Source organism: Nyctereutes procyonoides, unplaced genomic scaffold, assembly GCF_905146905.1.
Source record: "Nyctereutes procyonoides isolate TBG_1078 unplaced genomic scaffold, NYPRO_anot_genome, whole genome shotgun sequence".
NCBI lineage: Eukaryota > Metazoa > Chordata > Mammalia > Carnivora > Canidae > Nyctereutes > Nyctereutes procyonoides.
In genome coordinates, this window is record NW_026575146.1 from 55,315,061 (window position 1) to 55,334,017 (window position 18,957).

The 18,957-nt window shown below is 41.8% G+C and overlaps 1 protein-coding gene across 1 annotated transcript in view; it reads right to left on the bottom strand.

Annotated features, from left to right (window-relative positions):
- Positions 1–18,957, bottom strand: part of PGM5 (phosphoglucomutase 5) — a 192,062-nt gene that overhangs the window by 18,146 nt on the left and 154,959 nt on the right. The window contains exon 10 of the mRNA XM_055311538.1: positions 18,194–18,328. Coding sequence (XP_055167513.1) covers positions 18,194–18,328 — 135 coding nt within the window. The remainder of the gene's footprint in view (positions 1–18,193; positions 18,329–18,957) is intronic.

An 18,957-nucleotide genomic window follows, 5' to 3' on the forward strand; every position in this document is an offset into this window, starting at 1 on the left:
TAAAAAATCCACACCCCATTTTTTTCCCTTGGGCATTTATTTCCTCTACATTTAAAGAAATAATTAATATAAAATCGTTTAAATCTACCATCTTACATGCCTTTTGGGCCACCTGGTTTTCTTTCTTCTCTTGGACTGATTTTTTTTATTTTTTTTTTTTATTTTTTTTGTGATTTCCTCTCTTAGGTTGGAAGTTAAGCCCTTCTCTTTTTGTATTTTATGTGATGGTTACCTAGAAATTGCAAGATGAATCCTTGACTTCTCAAAGTCTAATGATCATCTGTGCCTTCACTTCTTCCCAGATAAGCAAACCCTCAACCAGGATTACTTCCATGATGCTTATAGCTATTCTGGTTCTATATTTTACTTCTCTATAATAGAACATGATAAATATTTTCAGCACCAGAAGGCATTATTATTAATGTTTTCTATAGCCAATGTTTATACAAATCAACCTGTCTATACAAATCAATTCAATCTTTTAAGATTGAATATTTGGACAACCCTATGCGAACCCTTCTTTTGTATAAACCCTGTTTATACAATCAGCCTCTCTTTGCTTTTCACTCTTCCAACTGAAGGGTGTCCTTGAGAACTTGCTTTTGTGTGGGTCCGCTGGCAGTCCATTTTCTCAATTTTTGTTTGTCTAAGTGTCTTTATTTTGTTCTCATGTTAGAAAGACCATTTCTAATTGTCAGCTCTTTCTATCTTCTGATTTTCAGTGTTGCTGTTGAAAAATTAGTTGTCATACAACTGTGTCTTTGATTTTTCTACAGTTTTAGTCTGACATGTCTAGATGTGAATTGACATCTATTCATCCAGCTTGGGCTTCTAGAACCAGTGGGTTGATTTCTTTAACTGGTTCTGGAAATCTTTAGCCATGATCTTTTCCAGTTTTACCGACATCTCAGTCTCTCCTCTCCTTTTGAGATTCCTTACCACATCCTTCAGGTGGCTTACCCGCTCTTCTGAATTTTCTATTGATTCTAGCACACATCACTTTGTCTCTTCAAGTGCCTAGTTGTCTGGCCATTTTGTTCAAAAAATTACTTCTAGGAATAACGTGAGACTTAGAATAGCTTCCTTCATCTTCTGAGGGAGGTAGTAGTTCAGAGTTGTGAATTTATAACCCTCTGGACTGTGGTCTGCACGCTACGTACGGTTTTGGAATGATTCCTTTTGAGTTTGCAATGTAAAACAGGGCTTGGTGTGCCGGGATCTCTGCCGTTGGTGAGTTTTTAACACTAACCATTTTTCCTTTAGCCACATGAATCTGCCACACGGGTGTGCCTCTTAGCTGGTTAAGTCCTTTGTGCAGAAGAGGCAGGTGGCAATAGACCAGGTTTTCCACCCAAACCTGAGGCCTGTCACCCACACCTTATATAATTTGCCAAAAGCAGCTGTTCTTAGCACTTCTCCTAGATAGACCTTACCTTAGCATAGAAAGTGCTCTGGCTCATTTCCCAGAGCTCCAACCTCTTCTCTATTCGTCTAATTTATTAGGTCATTGGTCACTGATGCTTTTCACAAAATGCTTTTATCTATTTCTTTCAGCATCTTTTTTTTCCACCCCAGAGGGAGGGTAAGATTGAATCACTTAGCTCACAAGTACTAGGAGCCCTTCACACAGGATTTTTTGTTTTGTAATCATTTTCCTGCCAGTACTTAAAAGTCAAATTTCATCTGAAAACCCAGACTTCTAAAAATCCAGAAAATCTGGCCACCCCAGACGTATATATTAATAAGGCAATACCCAGAGAGAGCAGAGCATCATCAAAGTTCCTACTGTGCTCTGAGGTCTTAAACTAGCCCTAAACTAAGATTTGCTGCCTATTCTGGTAGCATCTGAATTTGCTACCCCTGAACAAGCAATAATGGAGCAGAAGCAGTGAAACTATTTTGATATTCATGAGTATATGTTTTACCTGGATAGTTACATATCCAGGAATCTAGAACATTCTAATTTAAATTTTCTCTTTTTCTGAAACAGAGATTCTCATGGTGAGGAGCTTGAAGATGGTGAGGGAAGGCTGGAAGATTTGCACGAGAAGCCCAGGAAACTTATGGGGAGTGAAGGGGCTGAGGTCCCCTCACCACCACTCCTCCCTACTCCCTGAGACTAGGTTATTCAAATTCTCAGCATGGACTGTACTGATCAGGGCTAAGATGAAGGAACTGTCTATAATCCAGGAACTGTCTCCTCTCAAGCCAGTCCTCACAGGCTACCCCAGGGCCTGGCAAAGCAGCTGTGTGAAGGAAGCTACAGAGCAGAGCCGCAGGCCCATTTGGGCAGGAAGAACTCCCAGATGAGGGAGCCTGGAGAGGATGAGTTCTTGTCCTCTCCCTGCTGGGGAGCCGCCAAGGCCTAGGAAGCTAGATGGTGGAGCCCAGCACCATCCCAACTTCCAGGCCCACCCATGCCCATGGTGAGGCCCACCCTGAGGTGATGATACTGCTTCTCCTGGGAAAAGTGAAAGTCTCTCTGCACTTTCCATAGCTGCCACTGCACACCCCACTGGATGAAACTGGTTCCAGGTATTCCTTAGCTTCTAGAAGGTAAGCCTTCTAAGAGAGGACTAGCCCCTTGGGAAGGATTTGAGGACATTATACGGGATATAAAGTCGGAAAGAGAGACCAGACTTCCCACTACTCTGGAGCTGTGAGACTCAAGGATTGCATTTGAGAACTCTCAGAGGACATGCTGGGCCAGGGGGTGGGGTGGGTTGGGCAGGGACATTGAGGGTATGCCAGACCAAGGATGGGTGCCCTGGTTATTCTATTTTTCACAGATGGGTGTGCATCCCCAAAGTTTTGGACAGCACATAGTATAGCACCCCAGTGAAGACTGTGGTCTCGGGGGACAGAGTCTAGGTTCAAATACCAGGCATACTCCTTAGAAATAGTAGGTTATTCAAATTCTCAGGGCTAAAGTCTTCTCATTTGTAAGACATGGATGAATGAGTACCCATCACATTGGATTATGGTGAGAATAAGACATCAGATACACCAAACACATACCTTTCTACCTAACCTTTGTATGTGATACACGGGATACATATAATGAGTGCTATTATTTTTATTATTTCTGAAGCAGGAAGCCTGGCTTGCTAGAACAAGGTGGAAGTGAGTGAGTGGACCAGCATCTAGCCCCAACAGGTTGACCTTTGGTAGGAAGACAATCATCTCTCTGACTTCTGCTTCCTTGCCCATAAAATGAAATTCATATTATCTTTCCTGATGGAAGATCAGATTAAAAACAAAGGATTAAGAATATCAGAAGTGTCCTCAGCTCTTTGAAAGAAAGGCACCCAAAGTCACTCCAGTCAGAAGTAATATTTCTCTGCCTTAGGGAGCAAGCCCAGCCCCAGGAAAGCTTGCCTTGCCTGTGTTTGTGTCCTCCGTGGCCCCATCTATGCAGCCAGGGGGAAGGCAATCAGCCTGCAGTTGGACAAGATGATGCTGAAAGCAGAAGGAACAGACGTCACTGTGCTTGGAACATATTCCTCAAGGGTGTATTGGTTTCCAAAGCAGCTAGTTTGCAAGGACTGCCACACTGAGCGTGAACAGCAGAAGTAAAGTGGAAAGAAAATTTCTATGAGGCTGCCTGAGTCATATAGTAGAGGCAGTATAGAAGAAAAACTAATACCAGGCACTAAAAAAATAGGAATGACCCTCTAGAGACACCTGGGTGGCTCAGTGGGTTAAGCGTCTGTCTTTAGCTCAGGTCATGATCACAAGGTCCTGGTATCGAGCCCCACATCGGGCTCCCTGCTCAGCAGGGAACCTACTTCTCTCTCTGCCCCTTCCCCTGTTCATGCTCTCTCTCTTGCTCTCAAATAACTAAATAAAGTCATTAAAAAAAAAAACGACCCACTAACTTAAGATTCTTCTTCCTGTTATAGACTTCTCAGTGGAATTTATGGACAGCTAATATACATTTTATGAGCTCAGTGACTGAACATTTCTTCTACTTTTGACAAAAGAACATGTTCTTTTGGACTTTGCCTGCAAGACATAGCTGCCATATAACCCTCAAGTATTTTAAGTACATTATTGACCTTTACCTAGTAATTGAAATGGTGCTAGACTGTCTACCCACACTTTTAGCAAGTCTCCCTATCTTGGTAAAATCAAATTAGAACTTTCTTTAGTTCAGCCCTGGGTTATTTTGAATCATTCAGTTCCACTGGTATAACTGTGTGAAGAAAACATAGTCTAACACTGTGGAGTTGATACTGAGGCAGTGTTTCTATGGAGATGCAAAGCGAAACTGATTTTCTTAATTCTCTTTTTTGTTAATTATCTGAGGAGCAGAAACAGGTCTTCAAAGGTCTTGGGATATTTATCTGAGTTCTATTCTGTACTTTTTGTAACTTTCTAGAAGGAGGAGAGAAAAGCAGAGGTGAGTCACCCTGCTTCCTAGTAGTTTGGCATGAGGGATCTTTCTGCTCTAGCAGAGGTGGAAATAAGCATCATGAAGGTCTTCCTAGCAGGACTTCTAAAACTTGACTGTGCACACGGATTACCTGGGAAGCTTGTTAAAATGCAGAACCAGATTCAGCAGGTGTGGCGGAGGGTAGAGGGTGGGCAGTGAGTCTGCATTTTAAGAAGCAACCAGGTGATACTGATGCGGCTGGTCCTTTGGGTAGCAAGAGTTTGAAATGCTGACAGAAACAGTCTACATTATAGCTGCTTTTAAGCTTTTTATCAAATCTTGTCCATTAAAAGGATGATGACTGCAAATTCTGAGCAATATCAGAATGAAACATACCATGTGACTGTAAGTCGAGACTGGGGGTTTGTATTCACCAATATCAAAATGCCCACATGGCTAAACATAATATAAAATATACAGCTGGAAAATCGTAGTAAATCATCCAAGCATCTTAAGTTTTGTTGAACACCCACACCTGCCATCCTAAATGTAATTTCTAGAGATGTAACTAACAGCAAACAAAAGAATAAAAAGTAACAATAGACTGGTTGCTTCCTATGGGATGTGGGACTTCTTTGGAGAGTGGATTGGAGGATCACTGATAAAGCACCTCAAGTGCAAGAGCACCTCTGACCAACTCCTGGAAGCCCGTTCAGCCCCAGGATACAAAGTCCAAGCTCTCCTGGCTTTGTGCACCTGTGGAAATGCTTCTCGTATGTTCCAGCTATTCACCAGGGCTCTCTCTTGTGCTTTTCTTTTTTATCCCATTTCTCCACAAGTTCTTCCTTTATGTTTTTCCTTTTTCTTCCAAAATATAATGCTGCTCATCTGAAAATCATTTGTAAACAACTGCTTTTAATAGGAAAAATAAACTTCCTTCAAAAAAATCAGAATCCTAAAAAAAAAGGAATTTAATTTCATGAACACAAACATATTCTAAGTAAGACATTTTCCTCTCATGTTTCACTACAACCAAAAGCCAGGGAGTTCAATCTCAGGACGTCAAATTGGGGGATTTCCAGAGATACTTGATACTTTTTCTGAAAACTTGAAAATTCATCTCCACATATAAGCAAACACACACAGGAATATAAATGTAACTTTACCTTTTACAACATGTATTGTTTAGCCAAACTCATTTAGATGTATGCTTCACTGAATGTAATCAGAAATCATGCGTAATGTTTTAAAACCTCTAAGGCAAGGGTCAGCAAACTATCCTCCTTGTCTGGCCCATGATCTGTTTTTTTCAGCCTGTGAACATGAATGGTTTTCGTGTTTTTAAACAGTTGGAAAATATCAGAATATTTTGTGACATGTGAAAGTTACATGAAATTCAAATTTCAGTTTATAAATAAATTTACTAAATGATTTATACATTGTCTAGGCTGCTTTTGTGCTACAATGGCAGTTGAGAAGTTGCAACACCGACTACTATAATATGACTAATGTTATGAGTTTAATTGTGACCCCCTCTCAAAATTCATATGTTGGAGTCCTGAATCCCCCAGTCCCTCAGTAAGTGATCTTCTTTGGAGATAGGGTCTTTACAAAGGCAATCAGGTTAAAATAAGGTCATCGGTGTGCACCCTAATCCAATATGACTGGTGTCCTTCTAAGAAGGAATAGTTCGGACACAGACATGTATGGAGGGAAGATGATGTGAAGAGATAGAGTAGATGGCCATCCACAAACCAAGAAGCAAAGTCACAGATCTTCCTCTCTCAGCTCGCAGAAGGAATCAACTCTGCTCACACCTTGTTCTTGGACTTCTAGCCTCCAGAACTGGAAGAGAGTCACTTTCTATTGATTAAGCCACCCAGTCTTTGATACTTTGTAATGTCAGCCCTAGCAAACACATAAAACCGGCAAAACTTATAAGTACTTACTACCTAGCCTCTGATAGAAAAAAGCTTGTTAACACCTCTTCCATAGGACTAATGTTTCTCATTTAATACTTTGAAGCCAATAAGCACCTCATAACCAGCAACAGAGATTCCAGAATCTTCTCTCCAATAAGCCTACACTTTGTCTCACACTTGCTCTTGTCTTTAAATCATTTCTCTCTGGAAAATGAGCTGGGAACACAGCCAGTTGTATACCATCTTGGATAAAATAGGATTAATAAATAACTCCAACTCAGTATCTTGTTTCAAACCAGGAGGACAGCAAATTTTTTCCATGAGCCCCATCACGGTAGGGATTCTAAAGAATGGGAGGAGTAAGAGGAAGGAATAGAAAGACAGGTAGAGAATCTCAGCTTCATTTTTTAACCTTTCTAGAAAGTATGGCATATCTAAAATACCATGTCACAAGGGCCTGGGAACCCTCTTATAAGACCAAGTCTTTAGAAGCTGACATTTCTCTTAAGACATCATCTCCCAGCAATACAGGTGGCCTTCAGAGAATTTAATGGGAAAAGATAGGACAAGACAGGTTAATGCCATTATAAAACAAGTTACTAATTAGTCTGAGACTTTTTGATCCTCAGGTGATTAGAAAATTGGTCTACACTGCTAGTAATAAAAATAATGACAAGAACAATGGTTTTAATAACAACTGACATTGAGCACTTTGTATGTGCCAGGCATTGTCCAAAACACTTTGTATGAATGATCTCATTTAATCATCACAACGATTCTATGAAATAAAAAGTATTTTGATCTCCATATAATTGGAGAGTAACTGAAACTTACAGAAGTTAAGTTGCCCAAGATCACAGAATACCTAGGGCCCAAGACCAAGGATGTATGATACCAAAGCCTAACCTTTGAACAATTGGACATCGTGCCAAAATCTTGGAGCAATTTTATCCACCTGAGAAAGTGACTACAGTTTTCTTTTTTCCTCTCCATATTATGCATGTCTTTTATTGTGATGCTTTGACATCTTAGGGCCTTGCTGATACTGCAAGGAACTGCCCTGTCCAGAGTTAGCTAATTTCTAGAGATAGCAAATAAGTACCCTAGGAACATGCCTTTCATGTGCAGACCAACCAATCCAAAGTCCAATCTCCAACCATCTCCCCATGGGGCCCTCACATTCTAGGCCACTCTCCACCATCCCTAATCACTCATGGGCCAGGTATCAGATAACCAGGGATAGCCTCTCTGCCCCAGAGCCTGCTGAAATTATTTAAACTAATTAATCCTAAACCTACTTACACTGTCTCATGTGTTCCTCTCTATATAAACCACAATAAAATCTCTTGCCCACATTTCCCCCCACTCTTCTGGCCTCAAAACTAATCACAGTGTTTCCCATGTGGCCCTGCATAGAGTGGCATGCCTCTCCTCTTGGGAACAGTGACTAACAAGCTATCCTTTCAAGCCCAATTGTCTCCTGTTCTGTTGGCCTCACCATACCTGAATAATAACAAAACCTACGTATTAAAATACTCCCATGGCCTCATTACGTCCCATACCGCTATGATTAAGTCTAGAAATACAGGCCCCAACCAACAAATATCTCACATGATGATTTCTTTCTTTTTTCATTTTAAGATTTTATTTATTTGAGACAGAGAGAAAGAGAGACAAAACAGGAGAAGAGAGAACACAGAGGGAGAGGCAGACTCCCTGCTGAGCCGGGAGTCAGACATGTGGCTCAATCCCAGGACCCTGGGATCATGACCTGAGCTAAAGGCAGACAGACACCTAATAAACTTAGCCACCCAGGTGCCCCTCAATATGATGATTTATATGAACCAAAATGTTTGGAAATAAAACCCAAGGCAAAAACAAACAAACAAAAACCCATAAAGCAATTTCATAAAACCTTTCACTGTTTTTTCTCCTGCCTAAGATCTAAGCATTCTGTACTGAAATGCTGCCCTTCTGGAGGTTGCCATACCTCCTGGCTTTCCTGGAAGGCAAAAAACAAAGGAAGGGGGAACTCCTTCACCTGCATCTGAAACAGGGTTTCTCTTCCTGGGATCAGGAAGTCAAACTTAGGGACATCTGGGTGGCTCAGCAGTTGAGTGTCTGTCTTTAGCTCAGGGCATGGTCTAAGAGTCCTGGGATCGAGTCCCACATGGGACTCCCCTTGAGGAGCCTGCTTCTCCCTCTGCCTGTGTCTCTGCCTCTCTCTCCATGTCTCTCAAGAACAAAATAAAATCTTTTTTTTTAAAGGGATGTCAAAATTATCCAAGAACAGACAGGAAAGCTAAAACAGCCACATTCCTTCCCTCAACCACCCAGATCGTATATTCCCCAGGAAAAATGCATGAACCATGGTGACCAGCCTAGGCAGTGTCTCCTTCTGATGCTGCTTGAGTGCATGGTCTAGTCTAGAGCCTTCTCCTGAAGGTCACAGCCAGTCTCCATCTTCACCATCAGTATTCATTTACTAAGATACACTCTTATTTATGAGCAAAGGAAATGATTTACTCTCCACCAGAGAAGGGCACTGCTTCAAAGGAAGCCTGAATCACCGCCAGCTGATGAGCTTTGAGGAGCTTTCTGCTGAAGGGCATGGAAACGTGGTTGGGCTGTGTTTCTGGGGTGGAACAAAGAGGATGCTGGGAAAGCCAGACTGTGCTTGCCACAGTTGTCAAACCCATTCATCTGGTGAGAGGAGTTATGGCCAGTGACCCTCTGTACTTGTGTGACCAAGGCAAATTCATTCATGATCCCTTTTCAGGCTGAGTAAACAAGATCCAGCAAGACTCTGTGATTTGTGGACATAAACAGTGCCAGGTTAACCAGTAGCTGGTTAGGCATGTGCTTTGGGCACAGCAAAGCAGAGACACCAAAATAAACAGCATCATAAGGAAAAAAACAAGAATTGTGTTGGATTTCTTTACCTTTATTAACAAAGTTAATTTTGTTTTTTGGGGGGACACCTGGGTGGCTCAGTCGGTTGAGCTGTCTGCTTCAGCTGGGGTCATGATCCCTGGTCCTGGGATTGAGTCCCATGGGGCTCCCTGCTCAGTGGGGAGCCTGCTTCTCTGTCTCCCTCTGCTATTCCCCAGCTTGTGTTCTCTGTGTGTGTTGTGTGTGTGAAATAAATAAATAAAATCTTTTTTAAGTTTTTGTTTATATTTTTTAATTATGTATAGGGAAGTAAGGAGGGGAAATATACATTTTTTCAGAGTTTGGGGTCTCTAAACCTTAATTTAAAATTCACTCAAAGCCAGGATCAAGGCACAACTTTTAGTTCTTCTGCTTCTTAGGGCCACCAGGTTCTTGGGATAAATTGGTAATGTCAGATAGCCTTAAAATATTTGGAGTAAGGGTCTCTTTTGTGCTTACTGCCAAAAAGAGGGATTTGAGCTAAACTCTATGGGTTCAACATGAGTGGTTTATAGCAGCAGTCAGATCTCATCAGGCACACACTTTCCCACAAATGCTAGAACACCCACTCAGGACCATGAAGGGAGTTCTGATCCCAGCAGAGGCAGGGAAAGGCCCATTGTCATCAAAACCCTAATCATCCCTGTACCGTGACAGACACTAGCCCCTGCGAAACACCTGCCAAGCTTCCAGTCCAAGGGAGTTTTTTCACACACCAACAGATGATCATCCCCAGTTCTCAGTTCCAAGGAAAACAATCCATAGTAATAGACCGTGAGTCCAGATTGCAATAGCTAAGGGAGAAAAAGAAGAACTGTTCTGCTCACCCTTTTTAGGAGGCTAGTCACCTAGGTGAGCAGAAATAAAGAAAATCCCTACATCTTTGCTTCTTTCTCAAGTTTCATCCCGCTCCAAGTGACACTGATTTGTGAACACAGAGCTGTACTAAATTCCTTTCTACGCCACTAGAGGGAAATCTAACCCACCTGACCAGACCTGTTTTTTTTTTTTAAATAATAGCACAGAACCCAATTTTAAGGTTCTAGAAAATGCTGAGACATTACCTTGTTCCATTCTTTCCATGCCTGCCTATATTTAAAAATTATTTTAATCTATGTGATCATAGAGACTTGTAGAAAAGCACAGACCAGCCATCTTAATTGGGCAGGCGCCCTCACAGTTGAGAAATTGTCCTAACAGTCAATCTGAATCCCTTCCAGTTCAGCTTGAGTTTATTTCATCAAATTACATATTCATTAGTTATGGAGAACAGCTGGTCATCTTTCTCAGCATCATATTATTCTTTAAATTCCTGAAGACCTCCATGTCATGCCTCTCTTACAAGCATGCTCTTTAACTTGGCCAGAGAGTGTACATCCCAACCTTTTAACCACGTGTTTCTTTTCTAAATTCTCTCTACATCACTCCACCCTCCGCCATGTTTTAAAATTACAGCAAATACAGACTAAACTCTGAGGCGAAAAAAAATGAACTATTTCCTCATCTTTTTCTTTGTGTATGGCTATTAATAAAATCTCTGTGCAGATTTTCTTTTTAAATAACAGCATAATGTTTTATATATATATTTAGTATGAATCCAAAATCGTGTGTGTATATATGTATAGACATTTACAAACATAGACACATGTACATATGTAAGTATATACATATATACATTTTCATCTGGTCATGAAAATTGAATACCTGAGTATCCAGTTATGTGTCATTTTTGAATTCCATTATTTCTAGCTCTTCTCCATTACATATACGATTTCAATTTCTAATTTTATTCTCCTAGTTCTTAACTACTAACTTTAGAACCCCTGTTGAGTATAAATCCTAATAAGTATGTATTTAGAACATTGTTTTTAAAATAACTTTTAAAACCCATTCACTGTTAAGGGAGAGAGAAATAGTTATTTTCAAAGCACTCACATGTATCTACATCCGTAAGTGTGCTCTAAAAAAACCTATATATTTTTGGTCTTTCTGTCTGGTTCCAGGCACAGAGCTCCCCAAATCCTTTGAACTTCCTAAGTGATAGGAGTGGATTCATTCATCATAAGGCCCTTTCAACCACACCTGATTTTATGCTGATGAGGTGACTCTTGTGAACCTCTAGTGGCTTGAATGAGGGCTGTAGCCTGAGGAACCAATCAGGGGATTGGAGGCCTGGAAATCCCCACTTCCCAGGAAGGGAGAAGGTCTTGAGGTTGGGTTCAATCACCAATGCCCAGTAATTGAATCAATCATAGCTATGCACTGAAACCTCAAAAGAAAACTCCTAAATGGGGTTCAGAGAGCTTCTGAGTTGGTGAAGACTTTAACATGCTGGAAGGGTGGCTGGCATGCCAGGAGAAGCCATGGGAGCCCTGAGCGCTCTTCCCTCTATACTTTGTGCTATGAATCTCTTCCATTTGGGCATTTTGAATAGTATCTTTTATAATAAGCCACCAATAATAAGGAAAGTACTTTCCTGGGTTCTTTAAGTCATTCCAGCTAATTACCAAACCTGAGGAGGAGATCATGGGAACCCCTAAATTTGTATTCTAATGGGTAGAAATGTGGGGAGCCTGGGCGCTCCATCTTCCACTGGTATCTTAGGTGGGAGTAGTCTTGTGGGACTGAACCCTTCATCTGTGGGGCCTGTGCTAACTCCAGGTAGTTAGTGTCAGAACCGAATTTAACTGTTTGTTATCCAGTGGTATATAGAATGAGGGAGTTGGCTGATGTGAGAAAATATATATCTCAATAAGTAAACACTGAACTAAGGCTCCAGGTACAGCCTTGGGTTCAAGCACAGGTAAGAGGAAATCCTCTCTCCTTGGACCTCAAGGATTAGCAGGTTTTATTAAGACCTAATTTGACTCTCCAATCTAGAAATTACCTGCTCTCTGAGTATTAATGGCTCCCCAAATCAGTTTACTCACCTGCCAAAGCAGGATGGTAAACCTACTGGGTGGGGGGTGGTATTAGAATAATAAGCACAATAATGATGCATCAAAAAGAATCTAGAATGGTGCCTGGCACAGAACCTTACAAATGACAACTGATTTTATTCAAACTCTCAAGCATAGGAGAAAACCCAATAGTAACCAAGGTTCATACTGAGTACAGAATATTTCAGTCTCCCATGTGATATAATCAGTCTGAGATATTCCAAAGTAATTAACACTGAATATTTTACTCATTTGGCAAAATTATATTGGGCATTTACCATCTGCCAGGTAGTACTGTATGTACTAGGGATACAGTGAAAAATACTAAGAAACTCCTAGCCTCCTGGTGTTTACATTCTACTGGGAGAGACACAATAAAACAAGTAAATATATGTGTGAGGCAGGGATAAGCACTATGGGGAAAGTAAACCTGGGTGAGAAAGATAAGTGCTACTTGAGTGTCAGGGTTATTTTATGCAGGGTGAACAGGGGAGTCCTCATTGAGAAGTGGGAGGGCAAGCCATGCAGATATTGCAGGGAAAGGCATTCTGGGCAGGGGAAATAGACATTGTAAGTGTCCTGAGGCAGAGTGTTCTTGGCACATACACAGAACAATGGCTGAAGCACAGAAATAGGACAAGAGGTAGGAGATGTGGTCAGAGAGAGAAGGGGACCATTTCCAGTTGGGGGCTTGATACCACGGTAAGAGTTCTGGCTCTTCTCTGAGTGAGATGGGGAGCCACTAAAGAATTTTAGCAGAGCAATGAAGGGAATCTATCTTTTTTTTAAAAAAAAAGAATCATTCTGGTTGCTGTGCTAAGACTAGGGTATGGGCAGGGAGTGGGCAAGGGTGGAAGGAGAGAAACCAGGTAGGACACTAAGGCAATAATCTGGAGGCCAGAACACTAGCTTGGCCCAGGATAAAAACAGTAGGGGTGGCAAGGTGGGGCCAGGCTCTGGTCGTGCTTTGAAGGTCATGTTGGTAGGGTTTGCGGTTGGGGGTGGGATGTGAGATAAGGAAAAAAAAAAAAGAATAATGATGATTCTTAGGTTTTCAGCCACTTACTGAGTTGAAGATGCTGAAAGAGGCAGGGGTCTTCTGGAGGGAGTAGGAACAGGGGGAGGCTGACAGGAGATCACTTTTACATAAGTCAAGTTGGGTGAGCTACCAGAGAGAGATCCAGAGGATAGAGGCCCATGCACGCAAGGGCTCTAAATACAGGTGTTGCTTTTACAATTTTAGATTAATCCAATGACGTGTCATTAGGGGTTAGCAATTCATCTAACTCTTTGCTATTCCAAGTATGGCTCCAAGGAGTCCATTAGAAATGCAGACTCCTCTGGCCTTCCCCAGTCAGAATCTGCATTTTTTAGCAAGATCCCCAGGCAAAGTAAATAAACACTAAAGTTTATGAGCACTCACCTAATTAGAATCATCTGGGAAGCTGTTCAAAAATGCAGTCCCTACCCCAGAATAATTAAGGTAGACTCTGGGAGTGAGGCCCAGGCCCAGATATCTTTACCAAAGCCCCCAAGTGGTCCTGGTATGTAGCCTGGGTTAGAACCACAGATCCAACTCTTCATTCCTGGCATTCCCTCTGTACTACTAGACTTATACTACTAGTGCTCTCGGAAGCCCATCGCTAAAGAAATGGGAAGATCTAGCATAGCATGAAGGTATGTAAGTAGAATAACCCAATGTTCTGGTTTACTGGGGACAGTCTCAACATAATTATTATTGGTGCCCCCCTTTCACTCTCAGATGTATCCTGGTTTAGATGAGAAATTATGTTCTCCCAGCGTAACACAAAATGGCTCTGTACTTAACATTTCTGGATTATAAAGTCATAATAAGAACAAGTAGAGCAAGATGGCCACCAGCCCTTGGTTGGATAGATGAATTCCATATATGACTCTTGGTGCTGAGATATTGGTTCTTAAAGTATTCTATATAAAGCTTATCAGAAATACATAAATTCCCTCAACCGTAAGGAGGGTTGGGGAAAACTGGTCTCCTTCCAAAGCTTGGGGTGAGATAGGGTGTGGCTTTATTCTGCAATTAAAGTACCAAAGCCAATTGTTGATTAGCCATGAGCTGATTATCAGGCTGTGATTATCCAGCCCTTAACAAAACTTCTCCTTCCTTTTCCTTTTGGATCTTTTATTGTTCATTAGCTACTCCACCCTCAGGTTCAAAAGGAAAAGGAGACAAGGTAAATAAAAAGTTAATTGAGCAGTCCTGCTAATAAGCTTGGTGGGAAAGAAAGTTGAAAACAAATAGACTATTTCTGGTCACCGGTGAACTTAAATCCTTTGGCTCATCCCTTTTTCCAAATTATTACCAGCTGGTTTGAGGGCTGTTGAAGGAAGGCCTACTGATTGCCAGTAAAATTAAAGTAATCTTGTATTTTCAAAACTATGTGATCCTCCTGAAACAGGCCTTGAAGGCTTTCCTTCCTGATTAACCAAGGACCAGAGCAAAGGCAAGGCAAGTACCTTCTCCCCTGTCTAGGGCCCCCATCTTCTTCCTCCCCTCACCACCCAGTCCTAGGTCTAGATGGATAGAATTCTTAAAAAACATTTTTGATGTAATTAAGAAATTATTTTACATCATTTAAAACAAATAGCATAGTAAATATTGTAAAAATGGACTCAAATAAATCCACAGGCAGGAGCAGGGATTTTTATGGATATGGATTATATTACAGGTTTTCCTAGGTACATCCCTAGGATGGTTACAAATGCTTTTACAAAGCTACCATAGTATTAATGCTTAAAATATGTTCACATGTCTTTAAAATGTCTGGACAAGGGATGCCTGGGTAGCTCAGCGGTTGAGCGGCTGCCTTTGGCTCAGGTTGTGATCCCAGGTCTGGGGATCAAGTCCCACATCGGGCTTCCTGCATGGAGCCTGCTTCTCCCTCTGCCTACGTCTCTGCCTCTCTCTCCCTGTGTATCTCATGAATAAATAAATAAAATATTTTTAAAATGTCAGGACAAAAGTGTCCATCAATTGATGAATGGATAAAGAAGATGTGGTGTATATATAGACACACCGAACACTACTCAGCCATCAAAAATAATGAAATCTTGCCATTTGCAATGACTGGATGGAGCTAGTGAGTATCATGCTAAGTGAAATAAGTCAGTCAGGGAAAGACAAATACCATATGATTTCACTCATATGAATTTAAGAAATAAAGCAGCAAAGGGATAAAAGAAAGAGAGAGAGAGGCGAACCAAGAAACAGGCTCTTAACTATAAATAACAAATTGATGATCAACAGAAGAGAGAGAGGGGGGAGTGGGGGATGGGGGAATAGGTGATGGGGATTAAGGGGAGCACTTGATGAACCCCAGGTGATGTATGGATTTGTTGAATCACTATATTGCTTAATCACTATATATTTGTTGAATCACTAATATAACACTCCATGTTAACTAACTAGAACTTAAATAAAAACTTTTAAAAAGATATATAGACAAGGAACTACCCATCCAAAGTAAAATAGCCAGATGCCAAGAAGCCAGTTGAAGAGAACTCTCTACTCCTCTTGCTATTAACTGGAATGCAGTGGGTCTCAAGTTAAGGCAAGTAAAACATTAATACCTGTTGAATTGGATAAATTTATCAATGGAATCTCTAGACATTCGAGAAGTACTTGACTAGGTGTCTGAGTGTGTGGGGTCGGGGGAGATGGGTATTTGTTCTGCTTTCTGGGCTGCAAATCGGAACAAGCTAGAATGGAGGAAGAGGTCTCTGCAGCTGAGGAAGCAACATAGCTGGTCTTTTGCCATCAGGCCCCGGATTATTAATACCCTGAGGAGCAAGCATGCCTTATCTTTGATCTCTGTTAACAGTTGGCCAAAGGCTTTTTCTTCCAGAGCTCTTCAAAGGCAGAAGCTGGGGTCCTGGGAAGCAAGGCAATAAGGAGGCCCCAACAGTCAAACTTAAGTTCCTAGGAATGATTCAGCAGTATTGAGACAGGTGAGCCTGCTGAGCATCTTCTTCTTCTTCCTTAGGGGTATAGATGTCTTTTAAAACCTCATTCTAAATGATACCTTGACTTAAATGTATTATGCAATAGGCTGTCAGTTGGTGAGTCAATGATACAAGCTATTTCAATGAAGAGTTCTACTTTAATGTAACATTATGAGCTGAATCATGAGCTAAATATGGCAAGGCCCACCCAGCCAGGTTTGGGAAGACCCTCGCTCATGATTAAAAAGGGAGGGCCAATTACTGATCAGAAGAACAAGATCAATGAAAGGATTCCCCAACCATTCAAAATGGCAAATTCTTTAAGCCAACAGGATGAAAAATACCCAGTATGGGCCGCTGAAACAAGCATTACTTATGTTTTCTTCACCCACAGATTGAAGTATATGCTTAACACACAATGCTCTAGCAGGAGGGCTATGGAGGTTTTCAGCTTCAAAGGAAGCTTTGGGGGAAAAAAAAGTGGCACCACTTGGCTTTTGTGGAACATAGATCGTTTTCATACGTGTCTAAAGGCCTGGACATCATATGCCTGCAGTCAGTGTGGAAGGTAAATAAAAATAAGCAAATAATCATAACCACTTACCCTGTGCAAATAGGGAAAAGAATGTTGAGAAAAAATAGCCTCAAGTCAGAGTGAGTCAGAGTTGGTGAGGCCAGGAATATCATTCCTCACCCTGTATGTAGCTCTGGACTTTTAGGCTCTTGCTTCAATCTGGTTTCCCAACATGAGAAGTAGAAGGGTTTTATATGGAAAGAGAGGGTAAGCCTCCAATTCTTACATGATTTGGTACTATCTTGGGTGAAATGTACTCACTGACAAATTATGTTGGCAGAGCATGGCCCGTCCTTGCATGGAAAACCTGTGATTCTGATGGGGAAGGGCTGAGGACTTTATACTAGCCTCATGCTCTGCTGCTTCATGCTCTTGGTGACCCTGACAATAGCTCTCAGCCTCCCAGGCCTCTCCTTCTGCATCTGAGATGATGTGACTTCAAACGTATCTTCTGGTTACAGCATCAGCTGTAAGGATCAATGGCACCCTATCTGTCAAGTTCTTTGCGATGCTCCCAGGAAAGATACCATTTTAAGAAAAACACACTAAACCACTGACAAAGAAAGAAAACCCTTACTTATATCATTCTAGGGCACAAGGATGGCAGATTATTATTGGAACTCTAAAATGAGCAGCAGCGAGTTTTTCTTTGCTTCTCTACTTCTCCACAAAAGAAGCATTGCATATAGAACTACTGGTTTCACCTCAAGAAATCCTCATCAAGGACTGTGCTTCAAACCCCAGGGTGAAGTAGAGACCAGGGGGCCAGGGTCAGCCAGCAGTGTAGCTTGGTGGGTCCTTTCTGCTATTAATTAACGCTGCCTGCAGCTTTAATGAATGTGAGAGTGGGGATGCTTACGGTTGAGCTATTTATAATTTTTTTCTGAGTTCTTAATTAGCTCTATTGTTGACAACATAAGGGGTTTTGCCAAACACAAGGCAGCCCGGCCTTGGCTGGTCTACCTCAGCCTCCCTTAAATTTAAATACAGACCAGCCATCGCCCCTCAAGAGAAGCTGGGCTCTGCAGAGATCTCAGACAGGAGGCCCATCCACGTTCACACCTCAAGGTCACGATCCAACTCAGAGTCTGCCAAACACCTGGAGATTCATTATCTACAAGCACAGAGTCAAGGCTCAGAGGAATTGGACCAGCTTGGCTCTCACCAGAAATTTCTTTATCTGTACAAGGTGCTTTTTCTTGATGTCACCCCGATTAACAAACTGCAAAACCATCAAGAAGGGAAAGTCATTTGGGAAACGCTGGCCTACACTCATCATAGAATCCAGAGCCGAACTTTTCTGTTCCAAACACTGTAATGAATGAATGAATACAATCTGCCTGGAGTTACTGCAAGCTTGTCCTTCAGCTGGATCTATCAATACAGAACTTACTTTCCAGAACTTAACTATGAGCTCACAAGAGCTCCCTAAATTTTCCAGAAGTGATGGGACACACAGGGCTGAAGATACCTGGGGCTCCTGGTCATGACCGCTGGGGTCCCTCTCATAGCTCTCCGCGTACAGTCTGATGGTGGCCCGCATGCCGCTGGAGGAGCTGAGCCGGAAGATGAGCCGTGATGCGTCCGAGAAAATGATCCTCAGGCCCTGGAATACCCAGAATGGATCAGTGAGCCAATGAACACATAGGAAGTCACAATGAATACCTACTTGTGGTTAATGCTGGGGGAGACCTAGGGGCCAAACTATGAGCAGGTGCTCAAGTTTCTTTGGTCTGGAGATGTGGGAGCCAGAAAGAGGTGGAGGGACAAGGAGGAGATGATATTTAATAAATGTCCCTTAGAAGCCTACTGGATGCAATGGGAGTAGGCAATTTCTCTATTACAGTAAAGCAAATTGCCTGTGATAAGCTTACCCCCGTGTGACTTTAGGCTTAGCAAAGTTAAGTTCATCTGTTCTGATTCACCTGACGCCCACATTCAACTGAAGCCTACAATGAAAGGCTCAGGTCTGGAGCTTCAGCTGGGTTCTGGGATTCCTGGGTACAACCTCATCCCCTTGGCTCTGTCCTTCCTTCTTGCTCTAAGACCTGGCCACCAGGGTGGCATGGGGGCAGAGCTGTGGCAGCATTAATTTGCTTTTGGCTCACAGTATCTCCATTCTCTACGGATCTGTTTTTATCAGTGGTGGGGATATTTGAAAAATAAAACGACCATAAGATGATATTGTAACATTTGTTGAAGGAAATGTGTTTTCTTAAGTCAACTGATAAAGCC